Source organism: Chlorocebus sabaeus, chromosome 1 (assembly GCF_047675955.1).
Source record: "Chlorocebus sabaeus isolate Y175 chromosome 1, mChlSab1.0.hap1, whole genome shotgun sequence".
Classification (NCBI taxonomy): Eukaryota; Metazoa; Chordata; class Mammalia; order Primates; family Cercopithecidae; genus Chlorocebus; species Chlorocebus sabaeus.
Window position 1 is genome coordinate 7,641,567 of NC_132904.1, and position 26,816 is coordinate 7,668,382.

The 26,816-nt window shown below is 49.6% G+C and overlaps 2 protein-coding genes and 1 pseudogene across 4 annotated transcripts; 2 read left to right on the forward strand and 1 right to left on the reverse strand.

The window, feature by feature from the left end:
• Positions 1-414: 414 nt before the first annotated feature.
• CCS (copper chaperone for superoxide dismutase) lies at positions 415-22,260 on the reverse strand. Of its 3 annotated transcripts, XM_073014339.1 has the most exons (10): positions 22,124-22,260; positions 21,702-21,774; positions 16,840-16,977; positions 16,457-16,634; positions 15,562-15,622; positions 10,391-10,468; positions 10,215-10,318; positions 4,786-10,105; positions 3,454-3,501; positions 415-1,078 (listed from the first exon to the last, which is right to left on the reverse strand). In XM_073014339.1, the coding sequence occupies exons 1-8, from the start codon at positions 22,160-22,162 to the stop codon at positions 9,952-9,954; spliced, it is 825 nt and encodes a 274-aa protein (XP_072870440.1). In that variant the 5' UTR covers positions 22,163-22,260; the 3' UTR covers positions 415-1,078; positions 3,454-3,501; positions 4,786-9,951. The 3 variants fall into 3 exon arrangements, with proteins under 3 accessions (XP_072870440.1, XP_072870406.1, XP_007971619.1); XM_073014305.1 differs by having other exon boundaries at positions 3,454-10,105; XM_007973428.3 differs by lacking the exon at positions 415-1,078 and having other exon boundaries at positions 1,182-4,903; positions 9,126-10,105.
• LOC119624522 (U4 spliceosomal RNA) lies at positions 1,625-1,706 on the forward strand (annotated as a pseudogene).
• A 34-nt stretch (positions 22,261-22,294) lies between the features above and the next one.
• Positions 22,295-25,255, forward strand: CCDC87 (coiled-coil domain containing 87). Its single transcript, XM_007973329.3, has one exon. It carries the CDS (start codon positions 22,411-22,413, stop codon positions 24,934-24,936), a length of 2,526 nt encoding a protein of 841 aa, XP_007971520.3. The 5' UTR covers positions 22,295-22,410; the 3' UTR covers positions 24,937-25,255.
• Positions 25,256-26,816: the final 1,561 nt, after the last annotated feature.

The window sequence follows — 26,816 nt, forward strand, 5'->3', positions numbered from 1 at the left end:
CGCGCGAGCGGCCCCGGCGGCAAAGAGGCCTAGTCTGTGAGGCGGCCTCTGGCCCGGGTGGGGCTGGGACCGGCGGGCTCCTAGGAAAAACTTTGTTCAATTGGAAGTCAAGGCTCCTCCCATTCTGGAAGCCCTGTCCAAACCCGCGCCTGGAGGTGGCCGCGTGAGTGTACAGGGGAAGGCCAGGCCTGGCGGGAGAAACCAGGACAGGCGCCTTGAGTCGGCAAACGGCTCCCGGGACTGTGCTGGGCACCGCGAGGGGACCTGAGGCAGGCCCCGGAGAAGCCTTCATGCCATTAATTCATTCTTTGGAAACATTTCCTGGGGTTGCTGAGGTCCTGGCAGACGGTGAAAAATCAAAGGCCTCTGCCCTGATGGAATTCCCAATCAAGAAATAATGGAATGACGCTACTGTATGTTTGAAGGTTTTCACAATAAACAGTTTAATAAACGAGAAAATCAATTCTGGAGGAAGCAAAAGTTGAGCCTTATTTAAAAAATTTTTAGTCCGGGAGCGGTGGCTTACGCCTGTAATTCCAGCATTTTGGGAGGCCAATGTAGGCCAATCAACTGAGGTCAGGAGTTGAGGACCTGGCCAACGTGGTGAAACCCCCTGTCTACTAAAAATACAAAATTAGCCAGGTGTGGTGGCGCATGCGTGTAATCCCAGCTACTTGGGAGGCTGAGGCAGGAGAATTGCTTGAACCCGGGAGGCGGAGCTTGCAGTGAGCTGAGATCAGGCAACTGCACCCCAGCCTGGGTGACACAGTGAGACTCCGTATCAAAAATTTTTTTACGCCGGGCGCGGTGGCTCAAGCCAGTAATCCCAGCACTTTGGGAGACCGAGACGGGCTGATCACGAGGTCAGGAGATCGAGACCATCCTGGCTAACACGGTGAAACCCCGTCTCTACTAAAAAAAAATACAAAAAACTAGCCGGGCGAGGTGGTGGGCGCCTGTAGTCCCAGCTACTCGGGAGGCTGAGGCAGGAGAATGGCGTGAACCTGGGAGGCGGAGCTTGCAGTGAGCTGAGATCCAGCCACTGCACTCCAGCCTGGGCGACAGAGCGAGACTCCATCTCAAAAAAAAAAAAAAAAAGAAATTTTTTTAAACAGTTTTGAGTATGTAAATAAGATTGTTGCATAGCAGACATACATCAAAAACATAGACATGTGACAAACTCGGAAATATTTGCTTGCGTGTTCACTTAACAAATAGCACCTACCATGTGGACACCACCAAGAATATAGCACTGAACAACAAAAAAAAAATGACAGAAATCCCAACCTTCTTGGATCTTATGGTGGGGAGAGACAGGCAAGAAATAAGTAAAACATAAGCGTGTTAGATGGTGATGAGGACTTGGAGTAATCAGGGGAACTAAGCCATCCTCTGAGGGAAGATCATGCCAGCCAGAAAGTACAAGTCGAAGAGTGCTGGGGCAGAAGCAAATCTGGCTAGTTCAAGGAAGAGTCAAGAGCCAGTATGGCCCAGGCGCGGTGGTTCACACCTGTAATCCCAGCACTTCGGGAGACCAAGGCAGGTGGATCACCTGAGGTCAGGAGTTCGAGACCAGCCCGACCAACATGGCAAAACCCTGTCTCTACTAAAACTACAAAACATTAGCTTTGCACAGTGGCAGTATCATAGCCAATGAGGTTTATCCGAGGTGCGATTATTGCTAATTGAAAACAAAACATAAGCCGTGCGTGATGACTGGCACCTGTCCCAGCTACTCAGGAGGCTGAGGCACTAGAATCACTTGAACCTGGGAGGTGGAGGTTGCAGTGGGCTGAGATCACACCACTGCACTCCATCCTGGGCGACAAAGCAGGACTCCATCTCAAAAAAAAGAAAAAAAAAAAAGAGCCCAATATGACCAGAGCCTGGAATAGAGAGCAGAATAGGATAGTGGGAGTTGTGTAGCACAAGGCCATTGAAATGGCATGTGCTTGGGCCAGGCGAGGTGGTTCATGCCTGTAATTCCAGCACTTTGGGAGGCCGAGGCGGGCAGATCACGAGGTCAGGAGATCGAGACCATCCTGGCTAACACAGTGAAACCCCATCTCTACTAAAAATACAAAAAAATAAATTAGCTGGGCATGGTGGCGGGTGCCTGTAGTCCCAGCTACTTAGGAGGCTGAGGCAGGAGAATGGCGTGAACCCTGGAGGCGGAGCTTGCAGTGAGCCGATATTGCACCACTGCACTCCAGCCTGGGTGACAGAGCGAGACTCTGTCTCAAAAAAAAAAAAAAAAAGGAAAAGAAAGAAAAGGGGGCAGTACTCTGGTATCTCCCGAAATCCAAACTGCTGGTGGTATTCCCAGAACAGGATATCAGCAAACTCCTAGCTACCCAGTAAGCATAGCCATTTTATTTATTTATTTATTTATTTATTTATTTATTTATTTATTTGAGACAGAGTTTCACTCTTGTCACCCTGGCTGTACTGGCTCTAGTGCAGTGGTGCTATCTCAGCTCACTGCAGCCTCCGCCTCCTGGGTTCAAGCGATTTTCCCTGCCTCAGCCTCCCGAGTAGCTGCAACTACAGGCGTGCACACCACCACGCCCGGCTAATTTTTGCATTTTTAGTAGGGGTTTCACCATGTTGGCCAGGCTGGTCCTGAACTCCTGACCTAATGATTCGCCTGTCTCAGCCTCCCAAAGTGCTGGGATTACAGGTGGGAGTCACCCCGCCCGGCGGGTGGGGTCTCACCTTAACACAGTGAGACCCATAGGTGCTTTTAATTTTTCTACTAGCCACATTTTAAAAGGTGAAAGGAAACAGGTAAAACTAATTTTAGGCTGGGTGTGGTGGCTCACGCCTGTAATCCCAGCACTTTGGGAGGCTAAGACAGGGAGATGGCTTCAGCCCAGGAGGTTAGGGCCAGCCTGGACAACCTCTAAAAAATTTTTTAAATTTAGCTGGCAGCCAGGCGGGGTGGCTCACGCCTGTAATCCCAGCACTTTGAGAGGCCAAAGTGGGCGGATTGCCTGAGGTCAGAAGTTGGAGACCAGCCTGGCCAACATGGTGAAACCCCATCTCTACTAAAAATACAAAAGATTAGCTGGGTGTAGTGGCTTGAGTCTGTAATCCCAGCTACTCGGGAGGCTGAGGCAGGAGAATTGCTTGAACTCAGGAGGCTGAGGTTGCAGTGAGCTGAGATAGTGGCCGCTGCACTCTAGCCCAGGTAAGAGAGTAAGACTCCATCTCAAAAAATACATACGTGTGTGTTTGTGTGTGTGTGTAGATATCTGCGGGTGGTAGTGCACCTGTAGTCCTAGCTACTTGAGAGGCTGAGGGAGAAGGAATCACCTTGAGCCCAGGATTTTAAGATTATAGTGAGCTGTAATGGTGCCACTGCACTCTAACCTGGGCAAAAGAGTGAAACTCTGTTTCTAAATACGTAAATTAATTAAATAGATGTAAAGAATCTTGCCAAACTTCACAGACCTGGCAAATCAGAATGCTGGGGCTTGAATAAGGATCTGACTCCTTGACCTGGAATAATGGAAAGAGCATTAAATTAGCCCTAGTTCAGTTTTATGGTCCAGGTGGGCAACCCTCTTCCCTCCTCCAGCCCTCAGTGAGTTTCTCATCTGTAAAGTGTCTAGCTTGGCTTAGCTGATCTCAAAGAAAAGTTTGCAGGTTTTTTCTTTTTTGTTGTTGTTTGTTTGTTTGTTCAGAAACGGAGTCTCGCTCTGTCGCCCAGGCCAGAGTAGTGATGAAATCATGGCTCACTGCAACCTGGACTTTCCAGGCTGGTCTTGAATTCCTAACCTCGTGATCTGCCCGGCTCAGCCTCCCAAAGTGCTGGGATTACAGGCATGAACCACCGTGCCCAGCCACCCCCAGATAATTTTTTAATTTTTACTTTGTAGAGACGGGGGTCGATTTGTTGCCCTGGCTGCTCTCGAACTCCTGGCCTCAAGTGATCCTCCAGAATCAGCCTCCCAATGTGCTAGGATTACAGGCATGACCCACCATACCCAGCTAGATTCTTTACATCTATGAGTATCACCTTTCTTACCTATAAAATAACTGGCTTTACCACATTTTTATTTTTGTTTTTCGGTGTAAGAGTTTTTTAATTGTAAATCTGGGGATGGGTGTGGTGGCTTATCCCTGTAATCCTAGCACTTTGGGAGCCTGAGGCAGGAGGATCACTTGAGCTCAGGAGTTCAAGACCAACCTGAGAAACATAGTGAGACCCCATCTGTACGAAAAGAATTTTAAAAATTAGCCAGGTGTGGTGGTGTGTGCCTGTAGTCCCAGTTACTCTGGAGGCTGAGGTGGGAGGATCACTTGAGCCCAGGAGGCTAAGGCTGCAGTGAGCTGTGATAGCACCACTGCACTCCAGCCTGAGCAACACAGTGAGACCTTGTCTCTAATAAAAATTTCTCTTGGCAAGTATGTATAAAGGATAAGGCCATTTTGAGCAATAACAAGTGTTGAACACAATGTAAGACACATAGTAAGAAGTTTGGCTGGACGCAGTGGCTCAATGCCTATAATCCCAGTACTCTGGGAGGCCAAGGCAGGAGTATCACTTGAGCCCGGGAGTTTGAAACCAACCTGGGCAACCCAGGGAGACCCTGTGTCTCAAAAAATATAAAAATTATTCCCGCGCAGTGGCTCACACCTGTAATCCCAGCACTTGGGGAGGCCGAGGTGGGTGGAACACTTGAGGTCAGGAGTTCAAGACCAGCCTGGCCAACATGGCGAAACCAATCTCTACTAAAAACACAATAAAAAAAAAATTTACCTGGGCATCATGGCACATACCTGTAATCCCAGCTACTCAGGAGGCTGTGTCAAGAGAATCGCTTGAACCCAGGAAGCAGAGGTTGCGGTGAGCTGAGATCATGCCACTGCACTCTAGCCTGGGCAACAGAGTGAGACTCTGTCTCAAAAATAAAGAAAAAAAATAAGTTAGCTGGACATGGTGGTGCATGCCTGTAGTTCCAGCTACTCGGGAAGCTGAGGCAGGACTGCTTGATCCCATGAGATGGAGGCTACAGTGAGCTATGATCACACCAATATACTCCAGCCTGAGTGACAGAGCAAGACACCATCTGAAGTAGAAATAAGTAGTGATTTTTTACCTACAAGGGTATTCTGTGGGCTATTTGGTGGAGAACCATCCTGCACATTGAAGGTTGGTAAGTATCCCTAGTCTTCCCCCAATACCAGCAGCATCCTCACCCCCACCTAGCATTGTCACAGCCAGAAGAAATGGCCCTAACAAACTTCCAGAAGTCCCCTATGGGCCATACCATCCCCACTGAGAACCACTGATCTAAATCAAATTTTGTAAACTTAGGTAAACTTGGTTTTAGGTAAAAACAATCTCTGCAATAAAACAATCTGATAAGGAAAGTCCTTACCTCTTTACAACGAATGGAGAGAAAGGCTAGAGAGAAATTCTGTCATGGAAACTAGAGTCTTGTCAAATTTACTTATGACACCTTTTCCTAAGTTAATTATATCAATTTACCTGTGGTTTACTAGGTCACTGTAGCAAGTTTATTAATGGCCTCCAAAGATACTAGGTCCTAATCCCTGGAACTTGTGAATGTTACTTTATGTGGCAGTCTCTGAAGATGTGATTGAATCAATGGCCCTTGCTAAGAAGAGATTATCCTGGATTACTCTGGTGGTGTTAAATGCAATCACATGTAATGCAATCCTTGTAAGAGGGAGGCAGAAGGCGATTTGACACAAATACACAGAGGAAAAGGCAATGGGAAGACAGAGCAGACTGAGTGGATGGTGCTGGCCTTGAAGATTGGAGTGAGATTCGGCCACAAGCCAAGGAATGCCAGCATCCACACAAAGATGGAAGAGGCCAGGAAGGGATGTTTCCCTATAGTTTCTGGAGGAAGCAAGCTCTTGTCCACACCTTGATTCCGGCCCAGTGATACTAAGTTTGTACTTCTGGCCTCCAGAACTGTGAGAATAAATTTTTGTTGTTTTAAGCCACAGTCTGTGGTACTTTGTTACAGCTGCCACTGTTACAAAGGAAACTGATTACAGGAAAATATGAGTTAGTAACAACACAGATAAAGACATTTTCACAGCTGACTTTCATTATTCCATTGCATATGTGTTCTTCTGTTAGAAAAGAGGTTTCCCTTTTTGGTCTCCTTCCTTCCAGCTTTCCACCCTATCATGTGAATGTGTGACGATGGGAGGCTTGGAGCTGTGGCAATCACCCTTGCCTCCAAAAGGGGAGAGGGGACATGAAGAGAAACACACAGTTCATGACAGTATCCTGATGTCGCCACACCACTGGACCTGCTCTGAATCCTCTAATCTCCAGACTGTTGATCTGGCGACATAATTAAATGTCTTAATTGCTTTGGCCACTATTAAGACTGTGTTACTTACTGCAGAATTCATCCTAATATAGAATTCCACAGACAATATCAAGACTGAAAATAAGAAATAATGACAGTCATGTTATTTAAAAATATGGAGGTATAGGCCTGGTGTGGTGGCTTACGCCTGTAATCCCAGCACTTTGGGAGGCCAAGGTGGGTGGTTCACAAGGTCAGGAGATCGAGACCAACCTGGCTAACACAGTGAAAACCCGTCTCTACTAAAAATACAAAAAATTAGCTGGGCATGGTGGCTTGCACCTTTAGACCCAGCTACTCGGGATGCTGACGCAGGAGAATCGTTTGAACCCAGGAGGTGGAGGTTGCAGTGAGCCGAAATCGCCCCATTGCACTCCAGCCTAGGCAACAAGAGCAAAACTCCATCTCAAAAAAAAAAAAAAAAAATTGTTTTTTTTTTAGAGATGGAGTTCTTGCTATGTTGCCCAAGTTGGTCTCGAACTCCTGGCCTCAAGTAATCTTCCCATCTTGGACTCAAATTTTCCTTTTCATTGATTTGTTAATTTATTTTTGAGACAGGGTCTCACTCTGTCCCCCAGGCTGGAGTGCAGTGGCACAATCATGGCTCATTGCAACCTTGATCTCCTGGGATCAAGCAATCCTCCCATCTTGGCCTCCCAAACTGCTGGGATTAAAGACCTTTTTTTTTTTTTTTAATTAGTTTTATTTTTTTAGAGACAAGGTCTTACTCTCTCAGGCAGGCTAGAGCACAGTGGCATGACCATGGCTCACTGCAGCTGCACACTCCTAGGCACAAGCAATCCTCCTGCCTCAGCCTCCTAAGTAGCTGGGACTATAAGCCTGCGCCACCACACTTGGCTAATTTTTAAATTATTATTATTATTATATGAGACAGAGTCTTGCTCTCTCGCCTAGGCTAGAGTGCAGTGGCGCGATCTCCGCTCACTGCAAGCTCTGCCTCCCGGGTTCACGCCATTCTCCTGCCTCAGCCTCCTGAGTAGCTTGGACTACAGGCACATGCCACCACACCCAGCTAATTTTTGTATTTTTAGTAGAGACGGGGTTTCACCATGTTAGCCAGGATGGTCTAGATCTCCTGACCTCGTGATCCGCCCACCTCGGCCTCCCAAAGTGCTGGAATTACAGGCGTGAGCCACTGCGCCTGGCCTTTTAAATTATTTTTTGTAAAGACAGGGTCTTGCTTTATTGGCTAGTCTGATTTCTAACTGGCTTCAAGCAGTCCTCCTGCCCTGGCTTCCCAAAATGCTGGGATTATAGGTGTGAGCCACTGTGCCTGACCAAAACGGGGCATCTTTGCCTGCAGTTCCACTTCTGCTTTGCAGATGAGGCTTCAAAATGTTTGAACAGTGTTCTGTGATTTAAAAATAAACTTTGAAAAACTACACAGCCAGAATTTCAGAAGAAAAGCTAATGAGGTTGATCTTTTTTTTTTTTTTTTTTTTTGAGATGGAGTCTTGCTCTGTCACCCATGCTGGAGTGCAGCGGTCTGATCTCAGCTCACTGCAACCTCTGCCTCCTGGGTTCAAGCAATTCTCCTGCCTCAGCCTCATGAGTAGCTGGGATTTCAGGCACTGTAATACCACTACCCCTAGCTAACTTTTGTATTTTTAGTAGAGATGGGGTTTCGCCATGTTGGCCAGGCTGGTCTCGAACTCCTGACCTTAAGTGATCAGCCCGCCTCAGCCTCCCAAAGTGCCGGGATTACAGACGTGAGCCACCGCACCCAGCCTGCAGTGAGTCTTGATTGTGCCACGGCACTCTAGCCTTGCCAACAGAGTTAAACTCTGTCTCAAAAAAAGGAAAAAAAAAAAAAAAGAGGTTAATAGAGTGGTGTCATGGTGAACTATTTAGGCTTAAAAAGGTTAAAACCCAGGTACCATTCCAGAATGGAGGTGAGAGGATATGTCAGGGGTTAGCTGTGGGGAGAATCCAGGATGAGTTTCTGCAATGACCTGGAAGTGGGGAAAGACAGCCTGAGTTTGGGCTTAAAAGGGTTTGGCTCCCAGCAACCACAGGCAGCTGGAAAACAGCCAGCATAGGTTTGGCAAGAAAGAGCAGAGTCCAAGGCTTGGGGCTAGAGGTGGAACCCACAGCCTTGAAAGGGAAAACAGACAGGGACTGGGGAATGGGAGCAGAGCCAGGGGCTCTGCCTTGAAGCCGAGGACAACTAACTGTGAAACCACCCACCCAGTTCCAAGTAGGCAGTGTAGGGGCAAAGTCTGTAGTCTGCCAGCTTATCCTATCATAAAAGCAGCTTTGTCAAGGATGAGCAAGGCACCCCGTGGGGGTGGGGGTACAGGGACAGAACAGATGAGTAGGGAGGCTCTGAACCCAAGGCCCCACAAACTGTTCCCTTGTTAGCAGCTCATCCAACCATAGGAAAGGGGAGCTTTGCTAGGACTGCCTCCAAGGGTCGCACGCAGCCTCAGAATCACAGTTGCTGCTCCCTTTACTTTGTGTGACAGGCTCTGTGCCAAGCACTTCACTTATTATGTTAATTAATAGTCTTTACTTATGACTAAAGGAAATAAAGTCAGGTTTTGTTGTTGTTGTTGTTGTTTTTGAGATGGAGTCTTGCTCTGTTGCCCAGGCTGGAATGCAGTGGTGTGATCACGGTTCACTGCAGCCTCGACCTCCCAGGCTCAAGCAATCCTCCCACCTCAGCCTCCCAAGTAGCTGGGACCACAAGCATGCACCATCACACCCAGCTAATTAAAAAAACTTTTTGTAGAGACGGGGCCTTACTCTGTTGCCCCGGCTGGTCTCAAATTCCTGGGCTCAAGAGATCCTCCCACCTTGGCCTTCCGAAGTGCTGGGATTACAGGTGTGAGCTACCGTGCCCGGCCTCAAGCCAGATTATCTTAACAGGGGGATGCATTAGGAGGATTCAGGAGCATCTGTTCAATCCCAGGCAGGAGGCAGCTGGCCTCAGGAAAGGCTCAGAGAGGGGACTCCAGAGTGACTGGGATTCTCCAGCAACTCTTAGGTTCTCCCTGCTTCATTCTTCCTTCTTAGCTGACTGGCTTTTTCTGGTGCTCAGTCAATAAGGCAGGGAGAAGAGGGCCACCAAAACTTCCCATATTCCCAGGTTATGGGTCCAACCACAGGAAGAAACTAAAGCTGGATCTGCTGATTTCTCAGGGAAAGCATGGGCCACCACAGGTCAGATGTCCATTCTGATTCCAATCAGCCATAGTGAGGGGAGGGGACAGGCCACCAACAGAAATTTGACTGTGGTGGCTCTTCATTATGGCTCCAAGGAGGAAGATGGGGACTTCAGTGTGTGTGGGGGTTTGAATTCAGGTTTGTTTGGCTCCAATGCTAAGGGGTGGCCCTGATACAAAGGGAAGAAGCAGAGCTATGTTCACCAAGCCCATAAGGGGCACAGAGACAAGCACAAAACACCAAGTCCCAAATGAAAATAAAACTCATTTGCCAAGGGAACACCGCAGCAGCTCCTGCCCTGTACTGAGCTCTCCAAAGACTGGGCAGGCAAGGTCCCTCTGGCCCCCTCTGGAAGAGGAAAGTGCTCGCCCTGGAGGACAGCAACAGAGCCAAGGTGAGGTCCTGCTCAAAGGTGGGCAGGGGGCTGGACTGACTCCTTTCGGCCCTTGCCAGCGATGGGCCGGCCTCGCTCCTCCCAGATGGTGAGGCCATCGCAAGAGCAGATCTGCTTGGGGTTCTGGAAGAGGCCAGCAGAGCGTGCGATGATGCCGCAGGCCAACCTGCAGAAGAATGTGTGGTCAGGGTGGGTTCTTGTTTAGGTCCCCACCCCTGGGTTCCTCACGCACCATCCGCAGAGCACAGCCTCCTGCAGGGGCCGACACCACTCACCTCTGCCCAGAGTTCCCTGTGATCTTGGATAAGGGATGGCCTCCCCGGCCTAGGTCATCTTCTCCCTCATCAATAACCAGGCTGCGGCCAATCACATCCCACACCTTTGAGGAGAGACGACAGCCTCAGACGATGGACCCTGTTAGGAAGGGTGCCCGCCTTCTTTTCCACCTTACCTTCAGCTTCTCATCCTCCATTCTGAAGATGGCGCAGCCGTCAGCATCAGCATGGACATTGCCCAGGTCTCCGCGGTGCTGGAATGAGACCCAGTGTGTGTAGAGGGGATGTGTGCCACATGGTGCCAATCTGCTATCTTCTGACTTTCTGATTCCGATGCCTCTTCCTGCTTCCCCAAAGTACCCATTTCCTCCTGTGGGTACCAGTCTGGTAGGATCTGAGCTCCCCAAGGACTGGGCAGGCAAGGTCCTCTTGGCCCTCTCTGGAAGTGGAAAGTGGTCCAGGAAGTCCTACACCATCTGAACACTCCCTCCCTGGAACTGAAATCCTGGGCAGGATGACAGTGGGCTGAAAAGAGCCGGTAGAAGTTTCCCCTGCCTGTGCAGTCATTCCTGTTAGACCAGACCGTTTTTCCAGTGAGGCCATCGCCCAGTGCTGCTTCTCAGCCTCCAGTTAGCCCAGTTTCGCAGCCTCCTGATGGCTTTGTGAGCCCTTGGCTGTCTTCAATTCCCATAGGCTTAAGTTGGCCAAGCTTGGCTTCCCTGACCATCATAGGCAGCCAATGTCATTTCCCTGACTCCCAGATTCCAGGAATAGAAGGAAACGCAAGGGGCAAAGAGCCTGTCCTAGCCCCTAGAAGCTGGCTCTGCCCTCCTTCTGCTTTGAAGGTAAGAAAAAATGCCATAACACACCCATGAGCACCTCCTAGGTCAGACACACTGTACCAGACATGGCGGGCAGTATGCAGGTCACCATCCTCCAGGGACTCAGAACATGGTGGGGACCCAGACACAGAACAGATTAGGGGTCATGACACACAGGGTGAATACAACAGTTCGTGTGTTTTGGGGTGACAAGGCCTTACTAGTGAGCCTCAGAAACCCACATCTGTGCAAATAAATTGTCCCCAATCTGACATTTTGGGCAGAAACAAGTGCCTGTGCCAGTGCAGGTAGGCTCCCATGACCTTGCTGCTGAGTAACCAGGCATCTCACTGTGCCACCAACTGATGGGCAGGAAGAAGCGCCAGTTCTGCTTTATCTCATTTTCCAGAGGGACATCTGCTGCCTGCACCTGGCACTTTTTGTTATGCCCTGCATTGGGGACTTAAATAGCAGAAAGATCAAGGAGGGGGAGGTGATACAGAGCCCTGAAGAGTGGTTTTGTTTTGTTTTTTTTTGCTTGTTTGTTTTTGTTTTGTTTTGATACGAAGTCTCACTGTGATGCCCAGGCTGGAATGCAACGGTGTGATCTTGGCTTATAGCAATCTGTGCTTCCCGGGTTCAAGCAATTCTCCTGCCTCAGCCTCCCGAGTAACTGGGATTACAGGCACGCACCACTAGGCCTGGCTAGTTTTTGTATGTCTTTTAATTAATTAATTTATTTTTTGAGACAGAGTCTGGCTTTGTTGTCCAGGCTGGAGTGCAGTGGTACGATCTGGGCTCACTGCAACCTTCCACCTCCCAGGTTCAAGTGATTCTCCTGTCTCAGCCTCCCGAGTACGTGGGACTACAGATGCACGCCACCATGCCTGGCTAACTTTTGTTTTGTTTTGTTTTTGTTCCTTTTTCTTTTGAGATGGAGTCTCACTCTGTCACCCAGGCTGGACTGCAGTGGCGTGACCTTGGCTCACTGCAAGCTCCGCCTCCCGGGTTCACGCCATTCTCCTGCCTCAGCCTCCCGAGTAGCTGGGACTACAGGCGCACGCCACCACGCCCAGCTAATTTTTTGTATTTTTGGTAGAGACAGGGTTTCACTGTGTTAGCCAGGATGGTCTCAATCTCGTGACCGCGTGATCTGCCCGCCTCAGCCTCCCAAAGTGCTGGGATTACAGGCGTAAGCCACCGCGCCAGGCTCAACTTTTGTATTTTTATTTTTTATTTTTTTGAGATGGAGTCTAGCTCTGTTGCCCAGGCTGGAGTGCAGTGGCCGGATCTCAGCTCACTGCAAGCTCCGCCTCCCGGGTTCACGCCATTCTCCTGCCTCAGCCTCCCGAGTAGTTGGGACTACAGGCGCCCGCCACCTCACCCAGCTAAGATTTTTTTTTTTTTTTGTATTTTTAGTAGAGACGGGGTTTCACCATGTTAGCCAGGATGGTCTCGATCTCCTGACCTCGTGATCCGCCCATCTCAGCCTCCCAAAATGCTGGGATTACAGGCTTGAGTCACCACACCCGGCCAACTTTTGTATTTTTAATAGAGACAGAGTTTCACCATGTTGGTCAGGCTGGTCTCAACCTCCTGACCTCAAGTAACCCATCCGCCTCAGCCTCCCAAAGTGCTGGGATTGCAGGCGTGAGCCACCGTGCCCGGCTTGAGGAGCAGCCTCAAGGCAGAGGGCAGCCTGGACAGCGTGGCTGGAAGCATGACCCAGCAGGAGTTCAGGGAAAGGCAGTCTTTCCAGGCTGTTTCCTCAGCACACAGGCAGGGGCAACAGGCCGGGGGAGTGGGGCATTGAATGTCCACACCAAGAAGTTAGGCCCAGCTTGTACTCTCAGGCACTGGGAGCCAAGACAAGTTTCAGGCAGGGGCATGGCCTGGTTACTCCAGGCTTCAGAACAATCCTTCTAGTGCAGTCTATGAAAAGTAAGGACTGGAGCAGGTAAGGAGAGAACAGAAGGGAGCCTAGAGATCAGTTAGGAGATGTGCAAGGGACAACCAGGCTTGGATGCAAATTCCTACATGAAATTCTTTTCCATCTGGGAAAAGCACATGCTAAAACCCAACAGCAACTTGCCAGTCACTGTGGCCTTGGCTGCTCAGCTCCTGCTCAGTTCTTCCTTGTCTAAGTTAAGGGGTTGAGTGAGGTATAGCTTCTGATGCCAGCTCCTTCTGATTCCCTGCCCCACCTGGGGCCCAGGAAGAAAACACAGGTCACAAGGCAGTCTCCTGCCCTTCAGAAACACTCCCTGCTATTCCATGCCTCCAGGGCTTTGCAACTCCCTTGAGCGTGGGCTGGACCTAGTGTCACTTCTAAGATTAGGTTACAAAAGAATGTGGCTTGAGTCTTGGATGCCCTCTCCCAATCTCAGTCTCTCTCTTGCTCATTCACTCTGAGGGAAGCCAACTGCCGTGTTGTGAGCTGCCCTAGGGAGAGACCCACGTGGCAAAGAACTGATGTCTCTGGCCAACAGCCAGAGGACCTGGGGCCTGCCAACAGCAACATGAGCAAACCTGGAAGCAGATTCTCCCCACATGGGGCCCTAAGATGACTGCAGCCCCGAGAGAGACCCTGAGCTGCAGGCACCCAGCTAAGTCACACACAAATTCCTGCCCCAGAGACAGTATATGTTTGTTGTTTTAAACTCCTAACTTTGGAGTCATTTGATTTGCAGCAGCAGCAGATTACTAATCACTGAGCATAAGCATGGCACTGTGCAATGGACTCTACAGAAATGCCTCTCCAATTTCCCAGAACAGGGAGTAAAAACTTTTGACCATTAGAAATGTGACAGAGTGGTCGGGCACGGTGGTTCACGCCTGCAACCCTAGCACTTTGGGAGGCCAAGGCAGGCGGATTACTTGAGGTTGGGAGTTCAAGTCCAGCCTGGCCAACATGGCAAAACCTCATTTCTACTAAAAATACAAAAAAGAAAAAGAAAAAAAAAAGAAATGTGACAGAGGCCAGGCACGCTAGCTCATGCTCGTAATCCTAACACGGGGAGGCTGAGGAGGGAGGACTGCTTGAGCCCAGCAGTTTGAGACCAGCCTGAGGAATATAGTAACACCCTATTTTTTTTGGTTGGTTTTTTTTTTTTTTTTTTGAGATGGAGTCTTGCTCTGTCACCTAGGCTGGAGTGCAGTGGCACGATCTCAGCTCACTGCAAGCTCCGCCTCCCAGGTTCATGCCATTCTCCTGCCTCAGCCTCCCGAGCAGCTGGGACTACAGGCGCCCACCACTACACCTGGCTAATTTTTTGTATTTTTTAGTAGAGACAGGGTTTCACTGAGTAATACCCTATTTCTACAAAAAAAAAAAATTAACTGGGTATGGTGGTACATGCTTGTGGTCCCAGCTGTCAGGTGAAGTGGGAGGATTGCTTAAGCCCACGAGTTCAAGGCTGTAGTGAGCCATGATCGCACCACTGCACTCCAGCATGGGCAACAGAGTGAGATCCTATCTCAAAAAAGAAAAGAAAGAAAAGAAAAAAAAAAGGAAAGAAAGAAGGAAAAGGAAAATAAACAGAAGAAAAGAAAAGCATGATAGGTAACAGAGCTGTGAAAAGTCCAAAAATCAGTTACATGCATTAAGAAACACATACCATGGTTTCATTTGCTTTATGGCACAAGGTTGCAAACCCATCAGGATAGAAAACGGCACAGTCAGAGCCAGGTACAGTGGCTCACACCTGTAATTCCAGCACTTTGGGAGGCTGAGGTGGGTGGATCACTTGAGGTCAGGAGTTTGAGACTGCCTGACCAACCTGGTGAAACCCCATCTCTACTAAAAATACAAAAATTAGCCAGGTGTGGTGGTGTGTACCTATAGTACCAGCTACTAGGGAGGCTGAGGCAGGAGAATTGTTTGAACTTGGGAGGCGGAGGTTGCAGTGAGCTGGGACCACGTCATTACACTCTAGCCTGGGCAATAAGAACAAAACTCTGTCTCAAAAAATAAAATAAAAAAATCAAATGATTGAGTAACTAACAATACAACTAGTACTCAGATAAGGCAAAAAATCATTAAGGCAACACGCAATTCCCTGAAGATTGGGAAATGATTCTCTGCTGAAAAATGAAACTCCAGGACCAGGGGTGTTAGGGAGCGCCAGGGACAGCCTTTTCAGTTTAGGTAAAACCCTCAACTTCCATATTTCACTTCCTCCCACTGCCCCTGCCCCTCAGGCAGATGAATTATTCACTCTGGGCTCCAGGGCCCCTTGCAGGCTCCTGTAAGGATTATCTCACTGCCTGGAAACCATGGAATTCAGTGACCTCCCCCAGAGACTGTGAGCTCCTTGGGTCAGGCACTGGGGCTGTAATCTATTGTATCCCCTGGTCTTTGATCACAGAAAGTGTCAACAAATGTTTCCAAACTCAGCAAAACAAAGTGAGAGGAAAAGACTCCACTAAAAAGGAATCACACTGTTAAGATCCCAAGAGTTGCCTGCCCTGCCTCTGAGACTTTAGGTCCTCTCTCAGCTCAAGCCCAAAACCAGACAGACACTTACCCGGTCAGAGTCCTGGGGGCCCCCATGAGATGCTCCATCAGGGTTAAAGTGGTCCCCACAGCTAGGAAAGAAAGGAAACAGGTGGGCAGGAAAGCAGCTCACAGAGCAGGTGCTCTACCCTCTCACTTATCTATATTTGCTTCATTCATTCATTCATTCATTCAACAAACAGGCCTGCTCGGTGCTGGGCTTTGGGTAGAGGGCACCGAGAAGAATCAGACATGGGTCCTGTCCTCAATGAGCTTCTGGCTCAGGGGAGTCACAGATCAGTAAACAACTAGTTATATCACAGCATAACTAACACCATGGCATGGGGACCCTTCCTTTCCTGTGTCCAGAAGTCCCCTTCCATCTCAGAGGCAGTAAGGTGGTTACAAGCAGGACCTGCAACATCAAATTTTTTTTTTTCTTGAGACAGTGTTTTGCCCTGTCGCCCGTGAGCTGGAGAGCAGTGGTGCAATCTCAGCTCACCACAACCTCCACCTACTGAGTTCAAGTGATTCTCCTGCCTCAGCCTCCCCGTAGCTGGGATTACAGGCATGTGCCACTGCGCTCGGCTAATTTTTTTTGTATTTTTAGTAGAGATGGGGTTTCACCATGTTGGCCAGGCTGGTCTTGAACTCCTGACCTCAGGTGATCCACCCACCTCGGCCTCCCAAAGTGCTGGGATTACAGGTGTGAGCTACTGTGCCCAGCCAAAGTCAGATCTTGACTCAAATCCCAACTCTACCTTTTACCTGCTCTGGACCTTTGGCAAGTCATTTAACCTCCGTGAGCCTCAGTTTCCTCATCTGGAGGTTGTGCCTGTGTGTATGTGCCTCATAGAGTATTGGTGAGGGGCAAGTGTGAAAATGTGTAGCTGAGGATGCTACTGGGGAGACTTCGGACAACTCACCTGTTGCAGTTGTTTGTGAGGTCCCCATACTGATGGACATGGAGTCCATGCAGCCCAGGCTCCAGGCCGTCAATAGTTCCTTCGATGAGGCAGCGCTCAGGGCTCAGCTGTAAGAAGCGCACCACCCCCTGCACGGTGCCAGGCCCTCCCAGGATGGCCACTGCTGCCCCCAGATTCTCTGCAAGGTATTGGATACTTGGGTTGGCTTGCCACCTCACCCAGCACACCTCTTCAGCAGCTCGGCAAGGGAAGGGAGTCTCTCATAATTTTCACACCTTCCTCAAAGCCACGCCAACCCAGAGCCCGAGAATCCTATGGTTAGATTTACACCAGCTCTGAGCCACCTCCCTCCCAGAGGGGCCAAGGCCATAGTGGTCACTCACGCAACTGGTCGCTGCCCATGCCCTTGAGTACTGCCTGCCGCCCCGTGCCTTCCAGGAGAGCCTGCACCTCCTGGCTAGGCAGAGTGGTGTGTACCAAGACCATCTGATTCTCCAAGTGCACCTCCACATCCTGGACACCTGGCAAGAGAGAGAGGGAAGAGGGCAACAGAGGCTGGCACCCAGTGCTGGCAGCAGGAAACAGAGAAACAGACAGCAATTCTCCATCCCCATTCCCACCAAACTTCCCATGGCCAGAGGCAAGCTACCTTGTAACTGTGTAACCCTGAGTAAGCCTCCTCACTTCTGCGTCTGTTTCTTTTCATACAAATTGGGATCATGCCACCTTGCCCCCAGGATTAATGTGAGTCCTAATACTCGCCAGGCATTATTTATAACTTTGGAAACATACATAATTCTTTTTAAAGCCGTATTTTTTTCTTTTTTAAAGTGGGCTATCCATAGCAGCATTATTCACAATAGCCAAAAGATAAAAATAACCCAAATGTCCATCAACTAAGGAACAGATAAAATGTAGTATCCATACAATGAAATACTATTCAGGAACGAAGTGCTGATGCATGCTACAACATGGACGGACCTTGAAACATTATGCTACGTGAAAGCCAGTCACAAAGCCACATATATAATGCCATGTACCTGAGATGTCTAGAACAGGCAAATCCACAGAGACAGAAAATATCCTTCCCATAGGAGATAGCTTAAATTTTTTTTTTTGTTTTTTAGACAGAGTCTCACTCTGTTGCTCAGACTGGAGTGCAGTGGCAGGATCTTGGCTCACTGCAACCTTCACCTGTCAGATTCAAGCTATTCTCTTGTCTCAGCCTCCCAAGTAGCTGGGATTACAAGCATGCACCACCATGTCCGGCTAATTATTGTATTTTTAATAGAGATGGGGTTTCACCATGTTGGCCAGGATAGTCTCTAACCCCTGGCCTCAGGTGATCCACCCACCTCGGCCTCCCAAAGTGCTAGGATTACAGTCATGAGCCACCATGCCAATGCACTCCAGCCTGGGTGACAGAGCAAGACTCCATCACGGAAAAACAACGACAACAAAAAAAAGAGAACAAAATAGGCCGGGTGTGGTGGCTCACGCCTGTAATCCCAGCAGTTTGGGAGGGCGAGGTCTGTGGATCACCTGAGGTCAGGAGTTTGAGACCAACCTGGCCAACATGGTGAAACCCTGTCTCTACCAAAAATATAAAAATTTGCCAGACATGGGGGTGCGCACCTGTAGTCCCAGCTACTTGGGAGGCTGGGGCACAAAAATTGCTTGAACCCAGGAGGCGGAGGTTGCAGTAAGCCGAGATTGCACCACTGCACTCCAGCCTGGGTGAAAAAGTGAGACTCTGTCTCTGAAATAAAATAAAATAAAATAAAAGGAAATCCTATATCCCTTAGCTATCACCCTCCTATTCTGCCACCCACCCCTGCCACCAATCTATTTTCTGTCTCTATTTTTTATTTTATTTTTTAAATTTTTTTGAGATGGAGTCTCGCTCTGTCACCTAGGCTGGAGTGCAGTGGCACAATCTCAGCTCACTGAAACCTCCACCTCCCTGGTTTAAGTGATTCTCCTGCCTCAGCCTCTGGAGTAGCTGGTACCACAGGCACACACCACCACCACGTTCGGCTAATTTTTTTGTATTTTTTTCTTTTAATAGACACGGGGTTTCACTATGTTGGCCAGGCAGCTCTCGAACTCCTAACCTCAGGTCATCTGCCTGCCTCAGTCTCCCAAAGTACGGAGATTACAGGGCATGAGCCATCAGGCCTGGCTCCGGCCTAGGATTTCTTTATGAAGTGATTAAAATATAAAACTGACAGTGGAGAGATGGTTGCACAACTCTGAAAATACTACAAACAGATGAAGTGTATCCTTTAAATGGGTAATTTTTTTTTTTTTTTTGAGACAGAGTCTCGCTCTGTCGCCCAGGCTGGAGCGTAATGGCACAATCTCGGCTCACTGCAATCTCCACCTCCTGGGTTCAGGCAATTCTTCTGTCTCAGCCTCCAAAATAGCTGGCACTACAGACATGCGCCACCACACCCGGCTAATTTTTTGTATTTTTAGTAGAGACGAGGTTTCACCATGTTGCCCAGAGGCTGGTCCCGAACTCCTGAGCACAAGTGATCCACCCGCCTTGGCCTCCCAAATTGTTGGGACTACAGGTGTGAGCCACTGCGCCTGGCCTATATGGGTGATTTTTATAATACATGAATGATATATTTTTTTATTTTTGAGATGGAGCTTTGCTTTGTCACCTAGGCTGGAGCACAGTGGCACGATCTTGGCTCACTGCAACCTCTGCCTCCTGGGTTCAAGCAATTCTCCTGCCTTAGCTTCCCATGTAGGTAGGACTACTGACATGCGCCCCCATGTCTGACTAATTTTTTTGAATATTTTTAGTAGAGACAGGGTTTCACCATGTTGACCAGGCAGGTCTTGAAGTCAGTTGTCTGCCGGGTGTGCTGGCTCACACCTATAATCCCAGCACTTTGGGAAGTTGAGGCAGGTGGATCACATGAGGCCAGGAGTTCGATACCAGCCTTGCCAACATGGCAAAACAACATCTTTAGTAAAAGTACAAAAATTAGGCAGGCATGGTGGTGCACACCTGTAATCCGAACTACTCGGGAAGCTGAGGTGGGAGAATCGAATGAACCGTGAAGTGGAGGCTGCAGGGAGCTGAGACAGTGCCACTGCACTCCAGCCCAGGCAACAGAGCAGAACAAGACCCTGTCTCAAAAAAAAAAAAAAAAAAAAAAAAAAATATATATATATATATATCACTGGCTTTTATGTGCAAAAGCTATTAGAGGGGGAAACAGAAGCAATGGGGAACCCATCAAAGGATGAGGTTCTTACACAGGCTAGGGAAAGATGGGGTGGCCTGCAGCAGTGTGGAGGCCTAAGTATGTTTTGGACACACAGCGATAAGATGTCCTGATGACAGGCTTCGGCATAGGAGAGTTCCCAGACCCTGGGGTCTCCAGAGAAGAGCTGATTCTCTGCTCCTGAAGTGGGAAGCTCCTTGTCACTATGCACCTCCTGAATTCTTGACTGAGTCTGAACCAAGAGGGAGGCTGGTTCCTTAGCTAAGCAGCCATTCAGTTTGCTCCTTAAGACTGGCAGACCTTGGAATGTGGCCAGGCCCACCCTTGGTTGGCTCAGAGCCCAATGAGGGAGAAAACAGAAGGCCACAGAGAACACCAGGGCAAGTGATAGAGATTCTAGGGGGTGAGCCTTGGGCTGGGTGCTCCTCTCGCTTATCTCCTGAGAAGGCCTTCCCCCAGGCCTCCTGAGATGGCAACTCTCTTTCTCTGTGTGTGTGCATTCTAGAAAACTACAACTTCCTTGCTGGGCCCCATGAGAAAGCCAAGCCAGACCAGAAAACACAGAGTCACCAGAAGTCTTTATCTGGTGTCTAAGAAACACGCTGAGGGCTGAAAACTGAGCCGGGTCCAAGAGAAAGGCCAACTGCCTGCTCTCCTGCCAAGCAAGTTGTACAGGAAGTGGAGGGCTCACTCACCACCCCAAAACACATAGTCTAAGCAAACCCAGCTTCAACATTGCCCCTCCAGCCTCCTTCCATACAGATCACCACCTGTAAGCTCTTCCTCTCATAATCCCCTAGGATTTACTGGGCTGTTACTACATGCCAAAGACTTATTCTAAGTGCTTTTTTTGTATTAACTCGGTTACTCTTCAAGACAATCCTCCAGAGTAGCTTCTATTATCATCCCCCATTTAACATGGAAGAAACAGAAACACGAAAAGTAACACACATGAAGTCTTAGTGCCATTAAGTGGCAAAGAGGGGGTTTGAACTCTAGAGCTCACACCCCTAACCACTTTACAAAGTCCACCACTACCAGGGTCCCAGGTTCAGAAGCCATCTCATCTCATTCCCTCTCAGGATTGCTCTTCCCATGAAGCATTCTGTGAATGCCATCCAGGCAACGCTTGCATGCTTATTTCCACCTGAGTGTAGGGGATGTGCCTGATACCCGTGTGAACTCTTCTCCCTAAAAAACCCCAGTGTCTGGTCCATACCTGCCAAATGACTTTTTCTTTTTTTGAGACAGGGTCTCACTCTGTCACCCAGCCTGGAGTGCACTGGCGCAATCCAACTCACTGCAGCCTCCACCTCCTGGGCTCAAGTGATCCTCCTGCCTCGGCCTCCCCAGTAGCTGGGACTACAGGTGCGCACCATGACGCCCAGCTAATTTTTGTATTTTTTATAGAGAAGAGTTTTCACCATGTTGCTCAGGCTGGTCTCAAACTCCTGGACTTGAGCAATCCACCCACTTCGGCGTACCAAAGTGTTGGGATTACAGGCATGAGCCACTGAGCCTGGCCTGGATGAACACTTAACAGAATCAAAGGAAGCCAGTTCCCAGAGCCATGCTGGTGGCTCTACCTTTCCAGATCTTTCTAATCGTGCCAGGTCACCTACAGACCAGCTGGCCTTTTAAGAACCAGAAGCTACTCAGGATGGTATAGGGCCAGCACTGCTGTTTGCTTTGTCAAGATTATGTTGTTTCCCAAGCAAAAACTGCCTGTTTTCCAAGGAACTCCTTCAGCCTAGCTCCTCAGTCTCTGGGGCACGTGAGGTTCAGGACAGTAAGACAGGCAGTTAGAACCTGTCAGGGCAAGCTGGACAGCTGTACTCTAGACTCTGCCTCCAGGTCTGTGTGTAACTCTGAGAACATTCCTTCCACTCTCTGGGGTTCAGTTTCTGCATCTGTAAAATGGGAGTAGGGTTCGTCTAATAGATTCGCCTGGTCCCTCCTAGAGGCCTCTGGACTGTCCGCAGAAAAGTTTACCCTGTTCTTACCTGCCACCCCTTGCAGGGACTTGCGCACCGCGTCCACACAGCTCTGACAGGTCATCTGCACCGCGAACTCCAACTGCAAGGGCGGCAGGGACCGACCGATGATCGCTGGGGAAGTGCGTTGGTATGACTTTGTTTCACCACCTACCTACCCTATGACCACTCCAAGGGTCTGGGAACAAGCCCCCACGTAACCCCTCTTCAAGTACCTTCTTTATGACTCTCATGACCATTCCAGGGCCATGGGAGTCACCCCCTCAACACTCACGCAGGGCCCCTGCTACCCTCGCATGCTAGTTTCATCCCGTGGCCCCAGGCCCCAACCCAAGTGCTCACTCCTTCCCCTCTTAGACCCAAGGTAACGATCACCCCAGGGGCCGAGGCTCTCTGCCCAGCGAGGCTCCACACGAAGCCTCAACCCTCACCGTGCAGAGGGTCCCCTGGTTCCCCGAGTCCGAAGCCATTCTGGACCCAGTCACCAGCCCGAAACGCAGAACTCTTCAGGCGCAGGAGCACCAACCAGCCGGCGTCGCGGGGACTGAGCCTCGAAAGACACCCTTAACTCCGCCTCCTAGTGCGTGCGCACGCAAGGCCCTGCCCCGTCAGCCGCCGGGTGGCGGCCGCGCAGGCGCACTCGGGCCCTCGGGCTCCTGGTTGCCTTAGTAACCACTCCGTTTTCTGTTAGCCGACGGTGGCAGCCGCAGGCTGTACGATGGAGCCTCCGAAGCACGAGCCTGAGCTCCAGCGGTTTTACCACCGGTTGCTGCGTCCGCTGTCGCTCTTCCCCACTAGGGCGACGTCCCCAGAGCCTCAGAAGCGCCCCACGCAGGAGGGCCGGATTCTACAGTCCTTCCCTCTCGCGAAGCTGACGGTGGCGTCTCTATGCAACCAGGTGGCCAAGCTGCTTTCCAGCAGTGGGATGGCAGCGCGAGTGCCTCCTGAGGCTCGACTACGTCTCATCAAGGTCATCCTGGACGAGCTGAAGTGCAATTGGCGGGAGCCGCCCGCCGAACTTAGTCTGAGCCACAAAAACAACCACAAGCTCCGGAAGCGGCTCGAGGCCTACGTGCTGCTGAGCAGTGAGCAGCTCTTCTTGCGCTACTTGCACCTGTTGGTGACCATGTCGACCCCCAGAGGGGTCTTCACTGAATCAGCCACGCTCACCCGGTTGGCCGCCAGCCTTGCCAGGGACTGCACACTCTTCCTCACTAGTCCCGACGTCTACCGTGGCCTGCTCACCGACTTCCAGGCCCTGCTGAGGGCAGAGCAGGCCTCTGGAGGTGTGGACAAGCTGCGCCCTGTCTGCCCCTCTGGGACATTCAAGTTGTGCCCTATCCCCTGGCCTCACAGCACTGGCTTCGCCCAAGTGCAGTGCTCTAACCTCAACCTGAACTACCTCATCCAACTCAGCCGTCCACCAGAGTTTCTCAATGAGCCAGGAAAGATAGATCCAGTGAAGGAATTGAAGTCCATCCCTCGGTTGAAGAGGAAAAAGCCTCTCCACTGGCCACCCTCCACAGGAAAGAAGAGAGAAATCGACATCAGTTCCTCACAGATGGTGTCGCTGCGCAGCTATCCTGTGGCCCCCACCAGCAGGGCTTCCCCCTTGCCTTTCTACTCTGAGCTCCGGAGAGGCCAATCCATGCCCTCCCTGCGTGAGGGCTGGAGGCTGGTAGATGAGTTGGGCCTTCCTCCACTCCCATCTCGCCCCTTAACCCCGCTGGTCTTGGCTACAGAGAGCAAACCAGAGCTGACTGGGCACATCGTGGCTGAGGATCTGAAGCAGTTGATAAAGAAGATGAAGTTGGAGGGGACTCGCTACCCACCACTGGACTCAGGCCTGCCTCCTCTCCTTGGGGTTGTGACCCGTCACCCAGCTGCAGGGCATCGCCTGGAGGAGCTGGAGAAGATGTTGAGGAACCTCCAGGAGGAAGAAACCTCTGGGCAGTGGGACCTCCAGCCCCCCAAATCCTTTCCACTTCACCCACAACCAGTGACCATTACTTTGAAGCTTAGAAATGAGGTCGTGGTCCAGGCGGCTGCCGTACGGGTCTCTGATAGAAACTTCTTAGACTCTTTCCACATTGAGGGGGCCGGAGCCCTGTATAACCATCTGGCTGGTGAACTGGATCCCAAAGCCATTGAAAAAATGGATATTGATAACTTTGTTGGCAGTACTACAAGGGAGGTCTACAAGGAGTTGATGAGCCATGTCTCTTCTGACCACTTACATTTCGATCAAGGGCCCCTAGTTGAGCCTGCAGCAGATAAAGACTGGTCGACCTTCCTGTCCTCAGCCTTTCTACGTCAAGAAAAACAATCTCAAATCATCAACCCTGAGCTGGTTGTACTTTACTCCCAGAGAGCAAACACTTTACAGTCCAATACTGAGATGATGCCCTCCTTCCCATCACCCCAGGCTACCAAAAGCTGGGAGAAGTGGTCAAACAAGGCCTCCTTGATGAACTCGTGGAAAACCACCTTGTCTGTGGATGACTACTTCAAGTACCTCACCAACCATGAAACAGATTTCCTTCATGTCATCTTTCAAATGCATGAAGAAGAGGTTCCTGTGGAGATTGTGGCTCCTGTCAGAGAGTCCCTAGAGATTCAGCACCCTCCCCCATTGCTAGAAGATGAAGAACCAGACTTTGTGCCAGGAGAGTGGGATTGGAACACTGTGCTAGAGCACAGGCTAGGAGCTGGGAAGACCACCCACCTGGGAGAATCTCACAAAATCCTGAGCCTGCAGAAGCGTCTGGAACAACTGTGGTCTGTGCTTGAGGTCCCCGACAAGGACCAGGTGGACATGGTCATTAAATACAGTTCCAAAGCCCGCCTGAGACAGCTGCCTTCATTGGTGAATGCCTGGGAGCGAGCCCTGAAGCCCATCCGGCTGCGGGAGGCGTTGCTGGCGAGACTAGAGTGGTTTGAGGGACAAGCTTCCAACCCCAACCGCTTCTTCAAAAAGACCAACTTGAGCTCCAGTCACTTCCTGGAGGAGGATCAGATCCGAAGCCATCTCCACAGGAAGCTCAACTTAATGGAGTCTTCTTTGGCTTCTCTCCTGGAGGAGATTGAGTTAATCTTTGGCGAGCCAGTGATCTTCAAGGGGCGGCGCTACCTGGACAAGATGAAGAGTGACAAAGTGGAGATGCTCTATTGGCTGCAACAGCAGCGGCGGGTTCACCACCTGGTCTTGGCCCTGAAGGATCCCCATCAGTCAGCCAGCCTTTAGTAGCTCCTGGGAATACCCCTATTATGCCTTGACCAGGCCTAGTGCCCTCAAATGCCTCCCTCACCCCCAAATGGCCAGCAGCTCATCTAGACCTCTTTACTGCTTTGGAAGAAGAAATATTTGTCTATATCTGGGAGCAGAGGGGGTTCAGGAATATTATGCTTCCAACTATGAAGGGATTGAGACTAAAACTATTGTTTTCTTAGTGAAATTCTCATAAAAGTATCCCCAAGCCTAGTAGTCCCATTATGTCAAGCCTTGCACAATACAACCCAAATCTCCTAGCTCAAAAGAACTGAGACCTTGGAGTTCATTGTAGTGGGAAAGGTCAGACAGAGGCAAAGTTGATCTTTGGAACAACTCACTTTAGCATTCCTATCACACTACATTAAATTGTCACCTCTTTTAGTTCTCAAACACTATTAGGAAGACTAAAATTAATTAAATTTTTACCAATTACATGCACATGGTACAAAATATACCAGGATGTGTACTGAAAAGTAAGCCTTCCCATACCCACCTCCAATATCTCAGTTTCCTGCCGTGGGGACAAGTGTTAACAATTTTTTAATTTTTTAATTTTTTTTTTTTTTGAGAAGAGTGTCACTCTGTTGCCCAGGCTGGAGTGCAGTGGTATGATCTTGGCTCACTGCAACCTCTGCCTCCCTGGTTCAAGCGATTCTCCTGCCTCAGCCTCCTGAGTAGCTGGGACTACAGCCACCTGCCACCACACCTGGCTCTTTTTTGTATTTTTAGTAGAGAGGGGGTTTCACCATGTTGGCCAGGCTGGTCTCAAACTCCTGAGCTCAGGCGATCCACCTGCTTCAGCCTCCCAAAGTGCTGGGATTACAGGAGTGAGCCACAGCACCTGGATTTTTTTTTTTTTTTTTTTTAATTTTAGAGATGGGGTCTTGCTCTGTTGCCCAAGCTGGAGTGCAGTGGCCTGATCATAGCTCACTGCAGCTTGAACTCTTGGGCTCAAGCAATCCTCCTGCCTCAGCCTCCTGAGTAGCTGGGACTACAGCTGCTTACCACTGCACCTGGCTAATTTTTTGAGTTTCTTTAAAAATATGTAGATATTTTTGAGCTAGGGTCTTGCTCTGTTGCCCAGGCTGGAGTGCAACCTTGGGTGGGAGTTTTCATTTCCTTTTCATTCATTCATTCATCCATCATATATTTGATGTACATTGTCTGTGGGTGTGGCACTGTGCTAGGCACTGAAGAAGAAGCAATCAGGAAATTAGGAGTAGATTCAGACAGAGCCAATAAACACACACAGTGGAAATAATGGGGAAAAGAGGCATGGGGAGGCCTGTGGATCACCCGTGACCTGCACCCTCAGAGACATTCCCTTCCTCCCATGAGATTCTCGGCTAAGTATAGATTCTACCTGAGCCTACCCAAGTCCTGTGATCTGGGCTTTGTGTTTCTCACCTCATTATAGTTTTATCCTATACCTACAAGACATCATGATGCTCACTTTACAGGTGAGAAATGCTCAGAGAAGCAGGGTAATTTACTCAAAATCTTTTAGAGACCAGGTCCCTTTCTGTCATCCAGGCTGGAGTGCAGTGGTGCAATCATGACTCTCTCTAGCCTGGAACTCTTAAGCTCAAGCCATCCTCCCACTTTAGCCTCCCAAAGTGCTGAGATTACAGGTGTGAGCCACCACATCTGTCCTGCTCAGGTCTTACAGTTAATAAGTGGTAGATCAAAATGTAAGACTTATGCTTCTGTGGACACCATCAAGCAAGTGAAAGACACAGAATGGAAGAAAATATCTGTGATCATAAACTTGATAAGCGAGATCATATCTAGAATATATAAATCTTAACAATTAAGAAAGGCAAATAGGCCAGGCGCGGTGGCTCAAGCCTGTA